This window comes from Eleutherodactylus coqui, chromosome 5, assembly GCF_035609145.1.
Source record: "Eleutherodactylus coqui strain aEleCoq1 chromosome 5, aEleCoq1.hap1, whole genome shotgun sequence".
Taxonomy (NCBI): domain Eukaryota; kingdom Metazoa; phylum Chordata; class Amphibia; order Anura; family Eleutherodactylidae; genus Eleutherodactylus; species Eleutherodactylus coqui.
This window is the reverse complement of record NC_089841.1, coordinates 132626327-132650507: the sequence shown is the minus strand read 5'-3', so window position 1 is coordinate 132650507 and position 24181 is coordinate 132626327. Positions and strand designations below refer to the sequence as shown.

At 44.0% G+C, this 24181-nt stretch overlaps 2 protein-coding genes across 3 annotated transcripts; one reads left to right on the top strand and one right to left on the bottom strand.

Annotated features, from left to right (window-relative positions):
* Nucleotides 1-4317: 4317 nt before the first annotated feature.
* Nucleotides 4318-11829, bottom strand: LYRM7 (LYR motif containing 7). Of its 2 annotated transcripts, none has more exons than XM_066601913.1 (5): nt 11759-11829; nt 7856-7928; nt 6350-6420; nt 4987-5068; nt 4318-4611 (listed from the first exon to the last, which is right to left on the bottom strand). In XM_066601913.1, the coding sequence occupies exons 1-5, from the start codon at nt 11774-11776 to the stop codon at nt 4547-4549; spliced, it is 309 nt and encodes a 102-aa protein (XP_066458010.1). In that variant the 5' UTR covers nt 11777-11829; the 3' UTR covers nt 4318-4546. The 2 variants fall into 2 exon arrangements, with proteins under 2 accessions (XP_066458010.1, XP_066458009.1); XM_066601912.1 differs by lacking the exon at nt 11759-11829 and adding an exon at nt 8034-8120.
* Nucleotides 11830-11985: 156 nt separating this feature from the next.
* Nucleotides 11986-23594, top strand: HINT1 (histidine triad nucleotide binding protein 1). Its single transcript, XM_066603168.1, has 3 exons — nt 11986-12145; nt 21690-21794; nt 23277-23594. Exons 1-3 carry the CDS (start codon nt 11987-11989, stop codon nt 23439-23441), a joined length of 429 nt encoding a protein of 142 aa, XP_066459265.1. The 5' UTR covers nt 11986; the 3' UTR covers nt 23442-23594.
* Nucleotides 23595-24181: the final 587 nt, after the last annotated feature.

Here is a 24181-nt window from a genome sequence, read left to right as displayed (position 1 = left end):
CGTTCGCTCATCTCTAGTGCTTAGCTAAGGTATGCCTTGCTAATGAGGGTTTTTCAGAAGTAAAAATTGTTGGGAGGGGGGGGGGGGGCACTCTTGCCGCTATTGTGGCTTAATAGGGGGACCTGGGAACTTGAGATGCAGCCCAACATGTAGCCCCTCGCCTGCCCTATCCGTTTCTGTGTCGTTCCCATCACTTTCTTGAATTGCCCAGATTTTCACACATGAAAACCTTAGCGAGCATCGGCGATATACAAAAATGCTCGACTCGCCCATTGACTCCAATGGGGTTCGTTACTCGAAACGAACCCTCGAGCATCGCGAAAAGTTCGTATCGAGTAACGAGCAGCTGATCTCTAGATATGATCCTTTTGTAATTGATCCCAAGGGCATGGCAGGTTTTTCTTATCTAATACACAATTTTCTGCTGCTAATCAAGTGCCAACTTACTCTGCAGTGTTATAACGAGATTGTCAGCGTTCACATCAGTCCTGCGGGAACTATTTGTAACAGTAGAATCATGCAGTATTTTGTTACAATAGACATATAGATACCTATAGACACCGGTGAGAATAGAACCTAAATAATGACGCCAACTCAGCTTTTAACTGAAAAACTTGAAAATGCTTGGCTTTTTGTGTTAGAGTGCCACCTTGTGGTTACATTGTATACTTAGCTGCAAAAGTATAAACTTGTATGGTTTAAAGGCTGATAGACATTTCTTTTTTACTAATGACAGTAATGTTAGATGGTAATGTAGTTCCTTGGATATGACAGAAATGCTAAGTGTCAATAAAAGCAACTTCAAAAGTGAAAATTTGACTGTACAGAGCAAATTTATTGTCAACACAGACAATGCCCTTCTCTTGAGCAATCCTGCCTCAATTCTAGTCCAGTATTCTTAACTAGAGATGAGCGAGTATACTCGCTAAAGGCAACTGCTCAAGCGAGCATTGCCTTTAGCGAGTATCTCCCCCGCTTGAGACTAAAGGTTCGGGTGCCGGCGGCGGGCAGGGAGCTGTAGGGGAGAGCGGGGAGGAACGAAGGAGACATCTCTCTCTCCCTCTCCCCCCCCGCTCCCTCCTGCTGACTGCCGCCACTCACCGCTCCCCCGCGCCGGCAACCGAATCTTTCATCTCGAGCGGGCAGGTACTCGCTAAAGGCAATTCTTGCTCGAGCAATTGCCTTTAGCGAGTATACTCGCTCATCTATATTCTTAACCCTTTAATACACTGGAAGACTTAAAAAAATTCTAAGTGGGCTCGAATGGGAAAAAAAATGCAATTGCACCATTCGAAGGTGGTTATTTTTTCGGCATTCATGGTGCAGTAAAAATGATATGTCTTTATTCTGTAGGCCACTACAATCGCAGTGATACCAAATATATATAGTTTTTTTTATACAGTTAGGCTTAATAATACCTTTTTTTATTTGTAAAAATTGCTCTCTTTCGCCATGTTGACAGAGTGAGTAAAAACGCAAAGTTATGAAACCAATGATTTTCAATGGTGTTCTTCACATTTGCAATGTTTTCACTCATGCGATGTTTTGATTTAAAAAAAAAAAAAAATCGCAGCATGTCCTATCTTTCTGCGTTTTGCGATTTTTTTTATCACCCATGTTTCCCTATGGAGCCTCCTTTTATCGCGTGGCAATGCACAAACTTGTGATTTTTGTGCGATACGATGCATTTTTAACATTAGAATGTCCTATTAAATTTTGCGCGCAAAAAAAGCAGCAATGCTTTTGTGAGATAAAGTAGCGCTGACGCTCAAAAATCGCAGGAACAAAGAAACAATTTTACCATGATAATCTTACAGCGATTTCGCGATCGTCTGTGTGAAACTAAGGATGTAAATAGCCATATGTGTGACACGAACAGATTAGGTGCCCTCCACACTGGCATTTTTTAAGTGTTTCTGTACGTATAAACACCTGTTATAAAATATCAACCATCAAGTGTTACTGTATTCACTGCTCCAAAAATTTAAGTAAACACTTAAATCACACATTGGATCCTAGTGATGCAGTGAAGGTGTCATGGATGTAAAAAAATGTGCATTCATGAGTGTAACAGTTAAAAGGTGGCCGAAAGTCATGCGATAGCGAATCACAAGAGCATCAGTCGCACAGCAGCCGGTCCGACAACATGATTGTGTGACTGGAGCAAGTGGTTATGTAGGTCCACTGAATGACTAAGAGATTGCCAGCAGAGTTGGTGCTTCCATAGGTTCTGTGCACACCATCAGGCTTGAAGAACTAAAGATGCGGAAGGTTTCCTCCAGGTGAGTGCTGCGAACAATGACTGATGATACCAAGGCTGTGCGCGTGGTAATGTATCAGGGGATCTTGACACGTGATGATGGCATGAATGGTGTGGTGCCTTCTTTTTGTTACTTGCCACAATGGATGAGACGTGGATGAAGGACGCTCTCCATGGCTGCACATTTTGCAGACGTGCTGCTCTTGCATCAGGGATTTTCCAGCGGTGAAAATAGACCCCTAAGGAAGAGTTTGCAGAGGTAATGAAATCAATCGATGTTGTGAAAAATGTGTATGTCAAGTGCGAGATTATGTTGAGAAGTGACAATACTTTAAGCTTTCTCGGATAAGTAGTTTTTTAGAAAAAAAATTAGGAGATCTTGCAACTTGAACGCAGTTGTTGATACATCAGTTGGTTCTCAACAAATTACAGTCAAAGGAACCCAAAATCATCAAAGTACCCAGAAATCCATTTCTCTGACGAACGCCAATTGTGTTGCACGGTACTGGGCTGTGAGCACAGGTTGCACTACAGGATGTCGGGCCCTCATGAAGTCTGTTTCTGACAAAATGTAAACCAGTAGTGGGCAGTGCTCCTCCCTGCACAAAGGAGCAGACGGCGGTACCGATGCTGGGTTGATGCCCTTCTAGGCCCTGCCCAGCTCACCTTGTATAATGTCCCGTGTCCTGCCATCTGCTCCAGGTTCTTGAGACTGTGTTCTCTTTTGGGGGTTGCCTTGCTCTTACTTCTCCAGTGCCTCTGTTGTCAAATTCATTTGCACCAAAGCAGGTGAAATTGATTTACAATTGCTTCTGCTTCCCAAGTGGACAGACTGATATCCCTGACGTTTAGGTGACTTGTAGTTATACTGCGATGCTTAAGTGTTCCTTTACTTTGTGTGAGCGGTGTATATTCTTACAAAGTTCAGTGTAAAAATTCCCCCTCTAGAAACTGCTACAACATCTACAAGAAAATGAGGAGCATTCAGAGCAGCTGCAGGTTTGTCCTTTTTGAGCTGTAGCCATGACAAAAAAATAGACCGATTGTTGGATATGGGTCAAATTAATATGTATATCACCAGAATTGATTTATTTCATGTTTCCTACAAAGCCACTCTGATACAGCAGTATTTTGGTCATTATTTGTAAGCCAAAACATGGAGCAGGCACAACTATTTCCACTATACTTGTTCTCGGTTTATGTTCCTCTCTGGTTTTGGCTTACAAATACTGATATGACCAAATACTGCCATGTTAAAATGGCCTAAAGGTTGTCTGGTTACCAAACCCATTTTCATATGTCCTATTTCTGCATTCTGAGTCAACAGCGGGGACCTTCACCAATTACTTCAGACAAAGAATAAAAAACAAAAAAAAAATTTTTTGGGAGGGATGACTATGGCGCAAACTTCAGACAAAGATGACTGTCGTATTCCACTCCATCCCTTTTTTCCCCCCTATTTCTATATTAACCAGTTACCTGGAAGGGGGAAGAGCCACAAATTGTGTCTCTCACTACAGAGGATCCTGCCAATCCACTACAGAAAAAATGAACACTAGCTGCCAGGTTCCACCACATAGACCAGAGGCGTCACTGGAGCTGTACAGAGTACCAATACCAGGAAGGTGAGCAGAAACTTCTTCATTTTGACTAACAAGGATAACCGGGTCTATGCGTTTCCCCGTTGGAGCAATGGCTTCCTCAGGCTAGGTCAAGGAAGTCATCAGTCTGATGGAGAAACGTGTATCCCTGTTATCTTTGCCAGTCAAAATAAAGAAGTTTATGTTTACCTTTCTGGTGCATGGCATTGGCGCCATGTACTGTTCCAGTATATCGTATCCAGTGACCACCTCCCAGCGGACAGAGGAATTATCAGCCGCCAGATATCGGTGTCTGTTTATTGCTGCATTCTTCACAGTGACACCATGTGAGCAGCTTACGCACCGTGAATACTGGCAATCGGCTTTTCAGATACACACAAGATGCTTTGTTTCTTTATTTTCATACAATGCAACTAAAAAGAACCAAAATAAAAATACTACAAAGTAACAGAAAAACAGGTCTGAAATGAATATTTTATTCATGAAACAATAATTTACAGAAATTTCCTGGTGATTTAAAAGTTAAAAAAAATAAAATAAAGACCAAGTGTTGAGTAGAAAGCAGACATAAAAGTTGTTCTTTCCGCTAAATCAAATTTACAATTTTTCCTGCTGTGCTTTTAAGAAACAAGGGTAAAGCGCACACAAGAAGCTGATAAACCAGTGATAAAGCCAAGAGGGAGTGTCATTTATTTGGTGCATCACAGTATGGAGTATTGTCTAGAAGGAGTTCTTTCCTTGGCTGCAGAACTGGAACAAAATGTAAATTAGGTCAAGTTAATTATGTATTTTCCAAATAGAAAAAAAATCTAATTTTCAATTATTTTTTATAAAAACAGGCTTAACAGAAAGCCTGTGGGCTTGTCCATGAGTGGTGACCATGCTTTGATAAATGCTTTGCTCCAGTGTTTGGTGAGGGTATCAACAGCTGGACCCCCGGTGATCAAAGCATTTGACATGACCCTAAAAACATGTCACTTTCAATATGCAGACTATAGTCCTGAAAACAGAAGCTAGGTCACCAGAGAGCATGATGCCTAGAATCCACTGCAGTTTATGTATCATTTGTTATAACCTCATTTATTTGCATTCTTGGATACCCTAGAATGGACATAGAACTCATACCTATTGTATTAGAATCAGTGTGAACACCTTGGATAACTGTTGTCCTCAGCAAAATTTCAACATCTTGTCCAATTTTTAGCAGCTATTTAAGAAAAAAAAAGTTAAACATTGTCATCAAAGAACATAAGACACGAAATTGGCTGCCTGCAGTTATGTCGTTTCCCTGAGGACTGCATGCTGTGTGGATATGATAGTGGCTATAAATGACCTTTCACCTTATAAATCAGGCTGCTTGCATAATACCTTTATTAACTCACACTTTTATATCATACCCTTTCAGCTTGCCTAGCTAACATACACTTAGTTCCTCTTTGGACATACTCCAGATCTAGTTCAGCCACCTACTCCTTTATTTTAAAGTGGCGTTTCCCTTTTTTGAGCACATATATGTTAATAAAGTATACAATTTATTATTTTGTGTCTGGGAGGGTATAGCCATTAGGCTATTCTCTTGCTTCTGGCAATTTTATTGGTAATCACTAAAATGACCAGACAGAAGCGCTCAGCTGAGTGCAATGCCTTTCTGGGCTGTTATCAGCAAATGGTGTGCCGACTCCATAGACTTTCTATGGAGACCATACACTCCTCTGAGCAAAGCGAAAACAGTTAAAACAGACATGGCACTCTGATGAGCGCTTTTACCCATTTGTTTTTGCTACACTTTAACTCTGAAGCTGTGTGGCACATGACAATGTGACAACGAAATAGGTCACACATTATCTGAAAGTCCATAGGGACAAAATGACAAATTCCTGGAAGGTGAAGCTGCTTAGCAGTCATGGCCAGCATTGGCTTAATTTGTGGCATAGAACAGTGTTCCTAAGTCAGGTACCACCCATAGACCGTCAGTCACTAAGAGGCCTTAAACCTGCACAATCACCTTTTTACGGCAGTGCAGATTTAAAAGGGATCAGTCAGTTTAAACATACTGTTCAAACAGCAGGAAGAGCTGAGCAGACTGATATATAGTTTTATGGAGAAAGATTCGGTATAACTTGTACTTTATTATTTTATATCTCTGCTCATTCTCAGCTGAACAGTCCAATTGGGGGTCCTATCATAAACCTATATACAATCTGCTCAGCTCCTGCTGCTCTATACCATGATGCCTGCAGTTTGCACAGCATACTGAAGCAGACAGACTCCCTTTAAACTAGCATAGGTCTCTCATACGCCTGAAAATCGCCTTGCACCCGCGGGTAAATCACACGCTCATGAGCGTGATATTGGGCAGGGTTTCATGGCCGCAGTTTCTGCCCATATTAACATAGCCAAAGGCAGGGCCCACAAGACCCGGTTACAATAATATTTGAAAATCCAGCACCCGAATAATCTTAATGATGCCAAGATAAGAAGTGCTCACCTCAGATATCTTTTCAGGAGCACTTTCATTTTTATTTTTCTGGAATTCTTCATTGATTTTCTGTCTGGCAGCTAAAATTTAAAACGGCATATCTATAAACTGAAGGGGTATACGTAAGACATTTTATATATTTTGAAGCTGATGTATCCAATTAGAGCATATGGGCACCATAGAAGGAGGTCTCCCATGTGACATCTATTCTCCAGAGATGAGAGAACTTCTAGACATATGGGCTCCCGCATGCGGAATCTGATCCAGACATGTACAGCCGAGTTAAGGAGTCGGCTATTCTCCTTTGTTGTTAGTATTTAAGCCGTTTGATTCGCGGTCAGCCGGAGCACCTGAGAACCTTCAAGCTACAGCGGGGTAAATACTACTTACTAACCAGATGAAGAGAACGTTGTGTTATGTATTTTGGAATTGATTGTTTTTAATATAGGGATTCATTTGCAATGACTCGATTTGACATTTTGATCTCCATAGTGTATATTTTGGTGTGCAGCGAACTTTAACTTCTACATCCAACTAAATAAGTTAAAGACCATAAGTATAGAGTCTGGAAGATGAACTATCATCTGCTTCATTATAACTGTGAGACAAGAGCCACTAATCATCAGCAGTAACTGTAATAGGAGAGTGTCTCTCTCCCCTCCCATGAAGAGCCTGTGTGGTACAGTCCATGCAGTTTCTTCATACATTCTGATGAATGAAATAGTAATCCGCAATGAAACTAAGAAACTCTCTACTTGCAGAAGTGCTAATGGGGAATGCAATCGCATTCTAAGTTACTGTTCCCAGATTACTGGAGATAGATTTGTGATCCAGAGTGTTACGCTGATTGTCAGATTTGAAAGGACAGAATTTTTGTTGTGCACTCCATTTACCCATCTGTCCCGGGTGCTTTAGTGAGAGTATATAATCAGGGATCCAGCTTTCCCATTTATTGGAGGCTTTTTCTATACAGTTAAAAACCCATCCAATAAGGTTCACCTGCATGTGGTGGATGGGCCCACATGTTATGATCAAAATGTGTGCCAAGAAACTTGCACTCTTTGTGGTTAGTAAAAGTAACAGTTGTGCAATTTTATTCAGATAGTAAATGTGTATGAGTGCTGAAGGACATGCTTCTGTTACTGAATCCAAGCAAAACTCCATTTTGAGAAACAAAAGCTACAAGTCCCATGGAGTCAACAAAATACAAAGGGGGTCTAATTGTTGTAGGATCCCGCAAAGAAATGTTTTACCAATTAATAGTCCGTACACAGAGAAAATAATTCTCCCAGACTGCACTCAGGAGCAATATAGACTCAAGCGAGAGCAGAAACAGCTGATGCTGGGTACCCAAACCGAATCATTATGAGGGATGATTTTTGGTAATGCCAACCCCACATGGCAATTACCCCATTTGTCTACGCTATAATTTGGCCCTGACATAACAGCTTATTTACTATGTGAACAACCACAGGGAATATTTTACACAGATGTCGTACATTCAGTAATTCTTACCTTCTAATGCCCGCAGATCATTTTGGAAGACGTTTAGTCTTGTTCTATGTAAGGCTTTGAAAAGGTTCAGAACCTACGAGAATTACAGAAAAGAACACACCTGATTATTTTAGCCACAAATATGTATAAGACATGCAGTAAGCTTAACCCATTAGTAAAAAACAATCAATAGACATACTGCAAAAAATAATTCAACACAAACTACAGTCCTGTTCCGGTCCAGCATCCAGAACGGTTGTGGAGAGCCTGGCAAAAAACAACAAAACGGACACGATTCAAGGCTATGGACACTTTTGTGCACTTTTTTTTCCATCAACATATTTTTTTATTAACTCTTTTTATTAAGTTTTATATGTAGTCTAAAGTCCAACGTACAACAGGGCATTTCACAGCATATTGAAAAAAAAGTATGCGAAAATCGGTATCACTTTCTTGTATGATCATACAAATCTCCATCATTGTATCGAGCCGAATAGGACTGGTGCATTGTATTAGACTGTAGAGAGACTTGTAAGTGGAAGTAGGTTATATCCTGTCACTCCTGTTAACATCTCATGTTGCTAAGAAATAGCAGCAAACTTAAACTAACGTTCTGGGCACCAAGGTCCCTCCATCGCTCCCTGCACTCAATAATATACATGAATATTGGTGCTCCAAATCGAGAATTTACCTGTTCTTGGTATGAAGTGTGTATTACAACCTGCAGCATGTGATCTATTGTTCGTTGCTTATTTTCTCCCTTTTCTTAATCTATTCTTGCTCTACCCAACTGCTTTGCGTCATGTAGTTTAAAGTACCATGAGGTATCCTTGAATGACTTCATACATTCTACCATTTCTTGTGTGCTGAAACATTCTTCAATGAACGCACGCCATTTTTTAAAGAAGCCCGGAGCCCGTGCCTCCACCCTATGTTCTAATTCCAATCTTTCCATATACAAAATTTGCTTTAGTTAGGGTGTTATGTCTGCTTTTTGGACTTAGCGGCAGCAGCCATTGTGTTAATAGGCAACGTTTGCTTACTATAAGAGCAGCATGGATCAAATGCCTTGATTGTAGTTCAGCAGGGAGAAAATGAAATATAAACACTTGTCAATGGTAGTAAGATATTTTCGACCTTGTGTCTTAGTAGTCTTATCTCTGTCCAATATCTTTGAGCTTTGGGACAGCTCCATAAACCAGCGATTCCCAACTGGGGTGCCACTGCTCTCAGGCTGGAAAACCCATCACTGGAAGCTAGGGGTGTGACATCTGTCACCATGAGTGAAAACCCCTGTCACACCCCTAGCTTCGCATTGGCAGGGCCACAGGGAGGAAGGTGGTAGTGTAGAAGGGAGGTCGGGGGCGGTGTCAAAAGAGTCACCAGTGTCCTGGCTCCCTGATACAGTATTGTGAAAATCACTTTGGGGCACAACAGTGACTATTTTGGAGCTTACATACTATGAGTAAGGATTTGTCCTCATGTATTAATTCATTGTATTTATCTGGAATGTCACATGGTATAAGGCGTCGTTCACACAGGCGACAAAGTCACGCAATTTTGTCACGTTGCTACAAATCGCATGTATGTGAAGCCCATGCTTTCCTATGGGTTCCTTCACACATGCAATGTTTTGTAGCATGCAACAACCCGACACATAAACCTCGCGGGACCGGCGATATGCCCCCGACATGAAAGGTTTTGTAGCCCATGTTTCCCTATGGAGACTTCCTCTCTGTTGCATTGCATGAAAACGTGATTTTAGTGCGGTGCGATGCAATTTTGGCAGTAGGAAATCCTACTATCAAAGCTATAATCTAAGCCCTAGCTGCAGAAACAAAATTTAAAAAAGACATACATCACCTTAGAAGCGCTCTCCACCGCTGCTGCAGCTTCTCTCTGGGTCCCGACACTGCTCCTCTTTTCATCTCCTGGAAGCGCTGGCTGTGATTGACTGACGCTTAGCCAATCACAGCGAGTGCTTGATGAATGGCAGTGATTGAACTAACCACAGCCATTCATCGAGCACTGGCTGTGATTGGCTAAACGTCAGCCAATCACAGCCAGTGCTTCCAGGAGCCGGGGATTTTTCAATCCCCAGCCAGAAGATGAAGCGAAGCAGTGCCGGGACCCGAGGAGAAGCTGCGGCGGCACCCCAGACAGTGCAGGAGAGGTGATGTATACCTTTTTTTTTCTTCAGCTACAGCTTATTTTCGGGGTAGGGCTTATATTTCAAGCCAACACCCCCCCACTCCTACCCCTGAAAATCCTGGCATGTGATGCTATAAAGTCAGGCGACTTTGTAGCGCTGCAAAATTGCGGCATTGCCACGAGAAGACGCAGCGATATTGCACGGACCAGCGATCGTGTGAAGGAGGCCTAAGGCTGTTATTACATGAATGCTATTGGCTGCAGCTAGCTTGCATTATTTTCCAACAACTGTCAAGCTGACCGGCAATTACCGCTATTACACATGCATTAGCGGTGCTTGTCTAATAGCACCCTTGGGCCATGTTCACACGGGGCTGCAGATTTTCCTTCCGGACCCTGCTCACTGAAAATCCACAGCAATGACAGTAGCAGCAATGTGGATGAGACTTTCAAAATATCATCCGCACGCTGTGAAAAAAACCTGCGGTGCGGAATTTAAATTTCCAGTATATCAATTTAAGCAGCAGATCGTTGCAAATCGATTTCTTCAAACGACGGGATTGAATTCTGCTCCGTATTCCAAGTCAAAAATGGTGCGGATTTAGTGCTGCTGATGTGATACAGAATGTTTGCTGCGGACACTCTCGGCAAATCCTGCCCCGTGTAAACAAAGCCTTAGGCCGGGTTCACATCTGTCTGAACGCTCCGTTTGGACCCTCTGCTGCAGATCCGGCAGAAAATGCCGGACAAAACAGCACAGCATGCAGCGCCACTTCATCCGCTGCAGTGCCTCCATTATAGTCAACGGTGTGTTCTGTACTGCCCGGCTTCGGTGGCTCCTGAATTTTCATTATTTGGCTCGGAGGATGGAGCCGAACAATGGAAATCACCCAGAGCCCAGATGTGAGGGCTTCTTTACGTGACCGTGTTTACACGCGTATTTGCACATGCAAAATCTGTGCACGCAAAACACAGAGAGCAGAACCCAATGAGTTTGATGGATTTGTTCTCATGAGTGTTTTTGCACACGCAGAAAAAAGTAGGATCTGCTCTATCTTTCAGCATTTTGCGCAGTTAAGGCCCCCATAGAAGTCTATGGGAGGTGTGCAATTATGCAAGGGGAGGCGTGAAACACTGCGCAAAACTTGGGGAAAAGAACACATCTGGACTTCATATGGCTAGATAGCCTTTTACTCTGCAGGGAGGGTGTGCTGGGCATGTGTGCACTACCCTGCGGGCACAAAAACTACATTACTATGCGGAGATACCCTCACAAATATACCTCATACAGCCTCATTCATGTGCAAATACGTTGCGCTGCAGAGAGCGTATTTGCGCATACGGTTGTGTGAATAAGCACCTAATGTGGCTTTTATCTGCAATCACATTCTATCATATAGATGTACTGAGATACTGCATGGTATAGGCTTCTGTATGTAGTGTATATTACTTATTATCTTTATATCCACTTTACGGGTCCAGTACACGGACATACATGACACGATGCCACTTATTGTCAGCATATCCTTACATGTCACTGCCGCGTACATTCCACTCCCCTTCATGCCTCTATGCAGGATTTTATTATTACTTTTGTGTTGTGCCATTACTGGTTTATAAATACATATTTTAGCATATAAGTGCAGTGCTCTGTGGTGTTGCTATGGTTACAGTCCGTCTAGGTTACTACAGTCTCTGCTGGGACAACAGTGATAAACTAACCATAGAGCATGCACGACCCTAAAACCCAGCACCCTGCTGCAAGCCTCTCACCTTCATCCTGCCATCCATGCCCCTCACATCCCTTCACCGGCTCACAAATCAGCATGTTTCTTCCTTTCTGACCAATCACAGTACAATATTATAGCCACACCCCTTTCGTGGCCATTTTTTAAGTGGGAAAAGGTGATAGCAATTTGCATTAGTTGTTCCCAATTCCAAGATGGCCGACACGTGAGCTGTTAGTGACATCATTAGGCAGCGCAGACAAGTCGCCTCGTTATGACCGCCTGTCAAAGTCCTTACTGTATCACTCACCCGGCTGCAGCTATGGCGGATGAGATCAGCAAAGCCCGGGAGGCTCGTCCTGGTGGGGACACCATATTTGGGAAAATAATCCGTAAGGAAATCCCGGCCAACATCATCTATGAGGATGAGCAAGTACGAGGAGCGCTGGTTCTAACACGTGGCCAGCCTGTGGCTTGTATGCATGGAGAGGGGCTGCAGATTATTACCCTGATGGGTTACTAATCTGTGTGTCCAGTAACAATCCTCTGAGCCAGTGCGTTTATTAGATGGGATTACATCATTACTAATTGCCTTAATTGGTCTGGAATATTGTAGATTGCAGTATGCAAAGTGTTTGCAGTCCTCCCTCATTACCTTGCTGGCATCCCTATGCAGCTGGCTGAGCTGATCCATGTTGGGATGCTTGTAAAGTAATATATATGGGGGCTAGTTGTGCAGAGTATTTCAGGAATGTATAGATGATGGCCGGTTACACTATACAACTACTTACAGCTCCGGGCAGGTAGGTGCTCACTAATGCCAGCAGTAATACTGGAGAGCTCTGCATGTGCCAGATTACAGCTCTGGAGGCAGTGACAGCAGATGACCAAGGAGACTTTATGTACAATAGATGGAGAGGTGTGGGGCAGGGATTATGGCCGTGATTGGGGGGGGGGGGGGGCTCCTCCTAGGCACCTGGTACACTGCCAACATGCCACTCAGCGCGTTCTACAGCCATCCTCATGTAATTGTGCTTCAAAGCGTACATTTTCATTAAATAAATTGCTAAATTGATGATGGTGGTTTAGTGTTATCCAAGGAGGAAATTAGATGTGCGGTATCTCACAAAAAGTCAGGTTTCATACAATCCATATATTCTGCAGCATATAGTACAAGCCATGGGGAGGAGATTAGTCTTCACATGGAGCTGGAAAAGTGCGATGAATTCACAGCATTTTTCAAAAATGCTGCAGATTCTAAATGGTCAGTGTGCAAATTTATACTGCGGATTTCAACCCTTGGAAAACAAAGGTTAAGACTAGAGATGAGCGAACGTACTCGGATAAGCACTACTCGTCCGAGTAATGTGCTTTATTCGAGTATCTCTCCGCTCGTCCTGAAAGATTCGGGGCGCTCCGCTGCTGACAGGTGAGTTGCAGCGGGGAGCGGGGCAGAGCGGGCGGGAGAGAAGGAGAGAAAGATCTCCCCTCCGTTCCTCCCCGCTCTCCCCTGCAGCTCCGCGGCGCTCCCCGAATCTTTCAGGACGAGCAGAGAGGTACTCGGATAAAGTACATTACTCGGACGAGTAGTGCTTTACTGAGTACGTTCGCTCATCTCTAGTTAAGACATCTTTTGCAAAAATAGTGTCCGGATCAGCAGCATTAAAGGGGTTGTCCCGCGGCAGCAAGTGGGGTTATACACTTCTGTATGGCCATATACATGCACTTTGTAATGTACATCGAGCATTAATTATGAGCCATACAGAAGTTATTCACTTACCTGCTCCGTTGCTAGCGTCCCCGTCGCCATGGCTCCGTCTAATTCTGATGTCTTCTAGCGTTTTTAGACGCGCTTGCGCTGTGCGGTCTTCTGCCTGGTGAATGGGGCCGCTCGTGCCGGAGAGCTGGTCACCGCGTTGTCATCGTAGCTCCGCCCCGTCACGTGTGCCGATTCCAGCCAATCAGGAGGCTGGAATCGGCAATGGAACGCACAGAGCCCATGGTGCACCATGGGAGAAGACCCGCTGTGCACCATAGGAGAAAACCGCAGTGCATCCCTGGGAAAGGACCGGCGGCCATCTTAGGGAGAAGATTTTTTAAACTCTTTATTTCGTCGGATCGGTGAGTAGCAAGCGGTTTAAAAACCGCTTTAATTTGCTATTTTATGCCAGGGGGGTGACAGGGGGAATGGGGTAATGTTAAATTTTGATGCTTGCCGCGAGACAACCCCTTTAAGTGCAGGTTTTGCCTCTAGTTTTCCAGTATATTTGCTGCATGTTTTCTGTAGCAGAAAGCACACCACAGACTTGGTATGTGTGAAGGTACCCTTTAGATTCAACATGTGCATGCAGACATATCCCTGAGTGGTATGCACGTCTTCATAAATTCAGCAGAACTGGAAAGGCCAAAAGCCTGGCTCTAAACTAAAAGTAAAAAAAAAAAGGAGCCTATAACCTAGTATGTTGGGTTGAATGAAGACAGTGTCCATCTAGTTCAGCCTGTTTTCACCCCCCTTGTTGATCCAGAGGAAGGCAAAAAGACCCCAATGAGGCCAAAGCTAATTTAGGCCATTCAGGGGGCAAAAATCCCTTCCTGAATCAACGTTTGATAGTTCCTACCTAAATGTAAGACCCGGATCAACAACCCGCTGGTCACCTAATGTCTATATCCTGTAATATCATAGCGATCTAGAAAGACATCTAGTCCTCTCTTAAACTCCTCTATGGATTTTGCCATCACCACGTCCTCGGGTAGAGAGCTCCACAGTCTCAGTGCTCTTACAGTAAAGAACCCCTTTCTGTGTTGGTGATGAAACCTGCTTTGTTCTAGACGTAGAGGATGCCCTCTTGTTACCGTTGCAGTCCTGGGTATAAACAGGTCATGGGAGAGATCCTTGTATTGTCCCCTCATGTATTTATACATAGTTATTTGGTTGCCCCTTAGCCGTCTTTTTCTCAGGGTGAAGAGTCCCAATTTGGATAGCCTCTCTGGGTATTCCAGTCCTTGCATTCTGTTTATTAATTTAGTTGCCCTTCTTTAAACCCCCTCCAGACCTACAACATCTTCCCTGAGCACTGGTGACCAGAACTGTACACAGTATTCCATGTGGGGCCTGACAAGTGCCTTATATAGTGGAAGAATAATGGTCTCATTCTTCGCCCCTATGCCTCTTTTAATGCCGCCTGCAGACGGCCAGGTTGGATTTCTCGCAGCAGGACCCGACCTGAGCGACTGCAGAGAGCACCGCGGACTCACCCGCTCCCGCAGCTCCGGCTCTTTCATGTGCCAGCGGCCGGTGAGTGACATTTCTGTGCGGGGCTCGCAGAGCCCCGCACAGAATTAGAGCATGCCGCGGTTTGTTTTCTGCACGTGATTTAGCGCAGACAAACCGCAGCTGTCTGCATAGGATTGCATGCTGTAATGCAATCCTATGCAAGCGTGCAAGGGTGGAAATTCTGCGGGGAATCCCGCCGCGGAATTTCCGCCCGTCTGCAGGCGGCCTAATGCACCCCAAGACTTTATTAGCTTTTGCAAAAGTTACCTTGAAAAGTGAGTGCACCCTTAAAGGGGTTGTCTCGCGAAAGAAAGTGGGGTTAAGCACTTCTGTATGGCCATATTAATGCACTTTGTAATATACATCGTGCATTAAATATGAGCCATACAGAAGTTATTCACTTACCTGCTCCGTTGCTAGCGTCCTCGTCGCCATGGTTCCGTCTAATTTCGGGGTCTTCTTGCTTCTTTAGACGCGCTTGCGCAGATCCGTCTTCTCCCTTCGGCTCCGCTCGGCAGCATCGGCGATTTGGCTCCGCCCTCTTGTACGCATCATCGCGTAGCTCCGCCCCATGATGTGTGCCGGTTCCAGCCTCCTGATTGGCTGGAATCGGCACGTGACGGGGGCGGAGCTACGCGATGACGCATACAAGGGGGCGGAGCCAAATCGCCGATGCTGCCGAGCGGAGCCGAAGGGAGAAGACGGATCTGCGCAAGCGCGTCTAAAGCAGCAAGAAGACCCCGAAATTAGACGGAACCATGGCGACGAGGACGCCAGCAACGGAGCAGGTAAGTGAATAACTTCTGTATGGCTCATATTTAATGCACGATGTATATTACAAAGTGCATTAATATGGCCATACAGAAGTGTATAACCCCACTTGCTGCCGCGAGACAACCCCTTTAAGCCCCATTATTTCCTGAAGCAGGCAGCCATGTCCACCTCTCATGTAATAAACAGGAATTATTTTAACAAAATGCACTAAAATATACATTTGTGCCTAAAACTGAGCCTGTCAGCATGTCTTCCCTCGTTTCTCCTTCCTTCCTCTTCCACGACTGAAGAGATGGGAACAAATTTCAACTTGCTCTCTCTGCTAGATCACTGCCAAGAATCTTGGCGTTACAAGAAGACTGGAATCTCTTTTCCAGCCATGTCACAGTTTGAGGGCTCGTTCCGACGAGGGCAGTGGGTGCGCAGTATAGCCGCGCACAGAAAGCGCTTCTACAGGAACCAGTGGTTAGACGCGCTGAATTTGCGCACCTAACAAAGATGGGACATGTGACTGCAAGGTCACATCTAAGCTCTGTGGTGCCGCAAAGATAGGACCTGACCTATCCTTGCGTATGCTTTCCATAGACTCCTATGGGAGGTGGAAAGCACGTACCTCGAATCATGTGAACAGGCTAACTTAAGTAACTGGAATTAACCCGTTCACGTGATCTTTAGTGCAGTATAGCCGCGATCTTTGCACGCGGCTATACTGCACACCCACAGCGCTCGTGTGAATAAGCTCTGAGATAGAGGACGTTGCAATAGGGTAGCTCTCAGGCTAGATTGAAGCTTAAACTTGTTTTAAAACTGAGAATCTCAGCTTTAAAAGACAACTGAGATACATATTCTAGCTGCTGTACAGTCTGAGATACAGTCATTAGTAGCAAGGATGTATTTTGTACGTTCCCGGCTACCAAATTGCCTCCCTGAAAGAATATACAAGATACGTCTTTGGTAAGGTGCAGCAGGACAATTAGTGCTATTACATGAGTGTTAATGGTGCAGCCCAGCAGTTGTTGGGGAAAATCCAAGCACTGGTAGTAGCCACTCGCGCTTGTGTAATAGTACCCTAAACGTATGTTTGCTAATGCCTATCGCACCTCTACCTGGTGCTATAATTTAATTTTATGTAAATGGCTCTGACTCCTTTTAAAGGCTCGGTCTCATCACGACAATCCCTGTCCATATGGATGTAATGGGAGATCTCCTGTAATCTGGAGCCACTTTATTGGCCACATTAGAGAGTCTCTGCAAACAGTGCGTCTCTGGTAGAATCGGTCCTCCAGATGGTGACTGAAACGATCACAGATATGATCCTCCAGCTCCTAAATTTTTGGTTACAGTCCAATTTCATAAGCTCATAATATGGGTGCAAGTCCTGGCTGACCGAGCCTCTCATGACCCGACTACAGCACACAGATCCCTATCAGCAGGCTGACTACATGCTCGTGCTTCCACGTCTCCACTGACTTTAGTGCCATTTCGTTTGTTCTACACCTCCATTCACCCTCATCGACTCCCGTTGTTTACTAAGCCCAGCACTTTCATTCTGCCATGTGAGTGGTCTCTACTGCTCAATATCAATGTCTGATGTCATGTTTAATGGACTCTAAGCAATGGAGACCCCCTACATGACAGAATACTGGTGCTGACCTTCATAGGTAATGTGGACCAGGAGTGTTGGGGCCCGATCACGCAGGCATATTTTCTGTCCGTATATTTTACAGACCGCATACACCGCCATTGCTTTTCACTGCTATATTCAGATGATGGTGTGTTTTTGTTCTTTTCATGGACCAATTGTTTGTGGGGGGGAAAAAAAGGCCTATTTTCATACATATTTAACAGACCGAAATTGCCCGTCAAAGTCTAGGAAATCATACCAAGTTAAATGTGTATTCCCTGCCTTTTTTTTTGTATGTTGCCAGGAGTTGGTGGGAGAAAAGTGACATCAATTGCGTTGCCTGGCATTTTTTTTTCTTTTGGACATGTGAAAAGCTCAGTTGATGCAATATAGACTTAAAACATGTATCAAAAACACATACAGTGAAGACATTGCATTCTTCATGGACTCAAATTGCATGCGCCCGAATGCATAAGTTCTTAGTCAGCTGTATGTAACAGCCATCTTATATTTACAACCCTCACTAGTTGACTTCATTCTTGCTTGGGCCGGTAACTTATTGATCACGGCCGATGGACTGTAAAATGCATCAGCCGTCCTCCTATAATTGGAATGGCGCTATTCTGTGCGAATACAGTTTTCTTTCTTTTTTTTAATGTGACCAATTTTTTTTTCGTGCCCTTACACTGACAATTTGGGTAATCTGTGTGCCTGTAATATATATACAGGCCATACTTGAGTTGCCCAGACTAGGACAGATGTCCAGTTATTAATTACTTTTACATTCAGTGACCTGAAATGCACTCAGCGCCTGTCATAGGGATCTGCTTCCAGAAGCATGAAAGCTGCCAGCGTCTAAAACCAGCAGATGTCGTGGCACTCCACATATTACTTGGGGATAAAATATGGATTTACATAACCAATTTAGAAGGCCATTATATTAAAATGACTGCCAGGGAAGGGAATAGCATTGACTATCTAGAAGAATGCACCCGTGAGAGCGGGGGTATATCGGGCAGCAAGTGATGAGTAAAGGCCCATTTACACGGGACGACTGTCGGGCAAACCATGCCAGACACTCGTCCCTGTAGCTCCGTGCTCCTGTGTTTCTGCACTGGAGCTAGCACAGCTGGCACGGAGACACAGGGATGAGAGTCTGGCATTGTTTGCCCCTCAGTCGTCCTGTGTAAAAGGACATTAAGTTCTGGAGGTTGAGGTGTTGGAATTAGGAAAAATAGGCGCCATTTAAATCAATGGGTGAGGATCGCGATCCTCTGCCACTGCTGTGACAGCAGTAGCAGGGGACTCTCCGCAACGAGAATTTTCAGGGGGAGCTTGAAACATTGAATGACAGCTGAGTGCTGCCTCTGATTGGTCACAGCTCTCAGCCAATCAGAGGCAGCGCTTCGGGAGGCGAGGATTTTTCAGTCCCCGGCCAGAAGAGTACCGGGACCTGCCTGAAGACGCGCTGGGGAGGACAGCGCTACTAAGGTGATGTATTCTTCCTTTTAATTTTTCTACAGTTATTGTTTATTTTCGGGATAGGGCTTATATTTCAAGCTCCCCTTCCCCCGAAAATCCTTGTTGTGGAGAGTCCCCTTCCACTGCTGTCACAGCAGTGGCAGAGGATCGCGAGCATCTCCCATTGATTTCAATGGGACTGGCGCTGCTGCCGCCGGCCCCATTGTAATCAATGGGAGAAGATCACTATTACCTCCCGCGGCTGTGACAGCCACAGCAGGAGATTCCTTCAGCCCTGCTAGGATGGGAGGCTGTTTCCCTGTGGAAACGCCTCACATCCAGGGCTTCAAAAAGGATTGCGAGAGCGATATCAGGACGTCAATCACATCCCGATATTGCGCTCGCCAGTGTGCAGGAGCCCTTAAAGGGAACCTGTCAGCAACTATGAGCACCATGCACTAAGCTTATGGCGCTCGTAGGACAGGTCTCGTCACTCCTGGAAGTCGGCACATAGACAGTGTTCTCTATGGGAGTGCGCACACAGCCTGCAGAGATGAGTTAGATGCACTGTCCATGTACCGACTGGAAGGGGTGATGGTGCGGGAATGGAGAGCTGGGACTCTTCCCCGGACTCTTCCCCACCAGCCCTTTGAGCACAATAACTTAGTTTGTGAATGCAGCAGAAAATCCACATCAAAATGCGCCCCATTTGGAGTGGACTTTGTGGTTCCACAGCAGACTTCACCGCTTCAATTGAAAGTGTGAAATCTGCTGTTGATCTGTATCAAATCGTCCGCCAGGTGTGAACACAACCTTTTTTAAATCTTTTTTTTTTTTTTTTTTTCCCCATTTAACTGCAGCTATAGCTTGAAAAATCTACATGCATGAACATGGGCATTGCACCTCAGAACAAGATTTGTAAAATCCGCATGCCTTGAAATCTGCAGAGATAATGGAGCAATATAAACCCCGTGTGCGGTCATTATACGGTACTATGCTGCCGGTGTCCTCTATACATTGTTCTCTCTGCACTCCTACGTTTGGGTGTTATTACACTCCTCAGCGTTCGCTCGCATATCACATCCAAAGTCCAGAGTCTCCTAACCTTGTAAAACATTTACAGATAGGACAGAGCAGACGCTTTTTAGGGCTCATTCACACGGAGATATTATATATATGTGTAATACGCAGTGAAGTCATTGATTTCAATAGGTTCATTCATAGCTTCATGTTTTTGATGTGACTAAAAAAAACGCAGACATGTCCTATTTTGTAGCATATTACGCACCCAAATAGTCCATTGAAATCAATCGACTTGCGTAAATACGTAGTAAATATGCAGGAAACCTGCGTATTGGTGTTTGAAATCAAGGGAGTTTCGGGCATTTTTTTTACACATGACAATGCGCAGTGACAAAACACTGTCGCACAGAGAACACGCAATGAATGCTGCAGGTTTTGGCCCATAAAACTGAAACCGAAACCCGCATACGGCTGGGTGAATGAGCCCTCGCTGCTGTGGACACACATGACTTGTCTGCTTGCCTGTCTGTTTTAGTATGTTACCAGCCTTTTTTTAGTCTATATGAGGCCTTTTTCTTGTTCCTCCTACTGCTCGGGTTATTCAATAGCAAATTTCAAGTCACATGACCAAAAACCTTTATGCAACCTGCCTTTGACTTGCTATTTTTTAACCCCTTAACGCTCCAAGACATACATTTCCGTCATACAGCGTCGAGGTATGTATGAAGAAAGACCACGAGGCCACCTCTCTTCATACAGCGCGGGCGTCATCACGTGTCAGGAAATCTGGATTAGCCTTACTAGACTACTCTACGGAGCCGAGGCTTCTTCAGATACAACTCCGCAGCAGAATCGTGAGGCTCAGCCTCGGGTATCTGCAGTGGATTATGAGGTGAAACCGCACCAGATTTTTTTCAATGTGGATCTACTGTGTTTCCCCGAAAATAAGACAGTGTCTTATATTAATTTTTGTTCAAAAAGGTTTAACTTTTTTACATGTATAGCTGCCTGGACACTATTTAAATTGCCTTTTTTAAATTTACTGTTAGCAGGGCTTAATTTTGGAGTAGGGCTTATATTTCAAGCATCCTCAAAAAGCTTGAAAAATCATTTTGCATCCTCAAATTCTGGAAAATCATGCTATGTCTTATTTTCAGGGTATGTCTTATTTTCAGGGAAACAGGGTAGATTGTGTGTATGAGATCTTAAATGTCTCTATAGGAGAAAAAAAACTTGTGTGGATAAAAAAAAAATGCCACCCCAAAAACCGCTTGCAAAAAGTGCATAATGTTTCTGGCATCTTTTACACATCTCAAAAAAGGCAACAAAAAATTTTGTGCGATGGAATCGTTACCAGCCGTGCTTTCGTCTGTGTTAAACGAGTATGGAAAGCGGGCACTATTGTGAGGGGCGACTGTACTATAGAGCTTGAAAGGGAGATTTGGGGATGGTAACAGAAACATTGTTAAGATTCTCTCTGTCCGGTGTCATATCTGTGGTGGAGCCTTCAGTTGGAGGTTCTGTCCAAAAGCCGGGCAATTGGGCAGAAGGCGTGCCCCTCCCATTATAGTCAATTGTGTCTGTCCGGCGCTGTTGGGTTCCGTCTAGAGATTGAACCGTTCGGCCAGGGGTTTCCAATTTCCTGCTCCTCGAACGGAGCAGGTGTGAAAGCACCCTCTGTATATGCGATGATCTTTCCCGATCTTGGACCTATCTCTTATCTTCTTACTACATGCATAGTGTTGTATGGCGGTATTATCTGAGCACTTGGCACCTTGGGTTTAACATCCTCCTTTAATGTATCTTGATTTTCCTTTCTAGTGTATCGTTTTCCATGATGTATCTCCACAAGCGCCAACGCATTTCCTCGTGGTGCCTAAGAAAGCCATTAGCGCTGTTTCAGTAGTGGATCCTGCTGATGAAGCTGTAAGTGAACGCTTGTTGTATATTGATTAATAACCGGTCTCTTTCAGCCCACGGAGGATGCATCGCCTCCAGCCGTACAGATTGCAAAGGGACAGATTTACTTTGATGTGTTCTGCTTAAACCAGGAGCAGAACAGAAACCCACAGCTAGAAAGACTGTTTGTTTTTAACTTGAGTGTAAATCCTACTGTGCCTCAGCTGGAGAGAAGAGGAGGAAATGTGATTTGTTACACCAAGATAAGTGGTGGTTACAAAAGTCAAGCGCAAATAAAGCAAATCGCGTCTATTCTCTGTACCTAATGGGATCAGAGCTACATGACGGGTACTGCTGGAGCTGCAGTTGTAGTAGAGCTGAAATAGTTACCCCTTAAAAGGTGACTTTTTTGTGCATTATGACTCATTAAAAGGGGTTTTATTCTTAAAAATAAGTAATATACAGCTGTCCTGTATCTGCCAATTCACACACAGAATGGTGCTAGCAGGATGAGCGTGTCTGAGACTCAGGATAAGTCTTCTGCGTATCCCCCTCCCCATTAAAGCATGGTTTGTTTTTTTTCCGTGTACGTGAGAAATCTGCACATCTCCAATGGGTTGTATTCTGTGTATTGTGCACGCCAAACTGCTTCCAAATATGCCTGTGTGAAAGAGACCTAACTTGTCTATTATTCATTTACCTCTCTGCTCACACTTGGCTTAGAGGTCCAATGGGCGGTCCTATCAGTGATTGACACTGTACATTTATACACAGATAGCTTTCAATCACTGATAGGACCGCCCATCGGACCTCTAAGCTCAGTGTGAGCAGAGGGGTAAAATACAAGTTAGTGAATCCCCATAAAACTACATATTCTTCTCAGCTCCTCCTGCTCTATAACATGATGCCTGCAGTTTGGACAGCATATTCAACTGAAAGGTTTCCTTTTAAGATCATGTTAAAAAAATTATATTTATCAGAAAAAGAAGAAACAGACTAGAAGAAAAAAGTTTGACTTTGATTTTGTAAAGTGACAGACCAATAGCACCCTCGCTGCTCGCCATGTTTTATTAAGTATCCTCTTTGATGTTGTAATAAGCATGCTGCAGACCAGGCATCACTAGTGCTGTTTGTGTATATTTTTTAAATCTCTATAGCATATAAAAAACGTAATCGACATGATGAGATAAAGGATAGGAGCCCTGGTTATTGTTTATTACATGGTAGGAATTATTTGATCATGCTTTATATTGTACAAGGTACCTTTTTATAATGCCAACTGAGGCTTTGCCCTATGCTTGGATCTGTATTGACTAACACTAGTTGGATTAGGAGGTCTATGAATGGTGGGAATTTGCTTGCAAGTCCCGTAGACAAGCTTTCTGTCCATATGGTAGCATCTTTGCCTCTTGACACTGTCATATTATACAGTATTGGGAAGTATTTCTATTACTAGGTTAATTCAGCTGCATTTTAACTGTCTACCTATTTCATTTTTCTCTTTTTCAGCTCCTAGGACATCTTATGATCATTGCCAAAAAATGTGCTGCTGATATGGGCTTGACGAATGGCTATCGTCTGGTCATAAATGACGGACCAGATGGTGGCCAATCTGTGTACCACCTTCACCTGCATGTTCTTGGAGGACGTCAGCTGGGTTGGCCTCCAGGCTAATGGCCCTTAGTGTACAAAACAAGCAGAGCTGTCTCAGTCTGTCCTGTCAGATGATATTAATTCTCTAAATGTCAGCACTAATAGTCATTTGTTTAGACAAGACTTCATCTAATGCCTGTTACATGGAATAAATAAATTGATCTTGTTTATTCACTTGGTGTGGAGCTGGTCGTCTTATCTCATTCAGAATCTAGACTTTATTCCGTAGACCTCAAGGTACCTGGTATATGGAGGTTTAGTCTTTATCTACCTCCTTCCAGCTGCTTCCATAGAGACCTTGTAATTCTGTCTAGCATCCTAGCAGCAGCTGTTGCTTTGAGAAATAATTAGTAGATTTTATTCTGCAAATGATTGCAATTGATGCCATAATGCACGTTCTGACTGGCTGTATTAAACAGAACTTGTACGCAGGTCACATCCTAAAATGGACCAATTGTAATTGGCGTTACAGTGGATATAAAGCCTACACACTCCTGTTAAAACGCCATGTTTTTGTCATGTTAAAAAATCCAACAAAGATAAATCATTTCAGAATTACTACCACCTTCAAAGTGACCCATTATCTGTACAATTCTATTGAAAAAGAAATTAGGGCTCCTTCCCACGGACGGATTTCCGCCGCGTAATATGCGGTGGAAATCCGCTGCGTTGCCTGCAGCTATTAGGTTCTATTGCACCTAATAGCTGAATGCTTACGGTGCGGAATTCTACCGCAGAATTCCGCACAGTGAAATCACCCG

Excerpts from the sequence above, each read along its gene's own strand:
- LYRM7 (XM_066601912.1), bottom strand. The coding sequence starts at position 8,081 with ATGCTGGACCGGAACAGGACTGTAGTTTGTGTTGAATTATTTTTTGCA. Across the intron at positions 7,929-8,033 it reads GTGTTGAATTATTTTTTGCA|GTTCTGAACCTTTTCAAAGC; the intron begins GTATGTCTATTG and ends TAATTCTCGTAG. Across the intron at positions 4,612-4,986 it reads CACTGATTCTAATACAATAG|TTCTGCAGCCAAGGAAAGAA; the intron begins GTATGAGTTCTA and ends ATTTTGTTCCAG.
- HINT1 (XM_066603168.1), top strand. The coding sequence starts at position 11,987 with ATGACCGCCTGTCAAAGTCCTTACTGTATCACTCACCCGGCTGCAGCT. Across the intron at positions 12,146-21,689 it reads TCATCTATGAGGATGAGCAA|TGTATCGTTTTCCATGATGT; the intron begins GTACGAGGAGCG and ends TTTCCTTTCTAG. Across the intron at positions 21,795-23,276 it reads TGGATCCTGCTGATGAAGCT|CTCCTAGGACATCTTATGAT; the intron begins GTAAGTGAACGC and ends TCTCTTTTTCAG.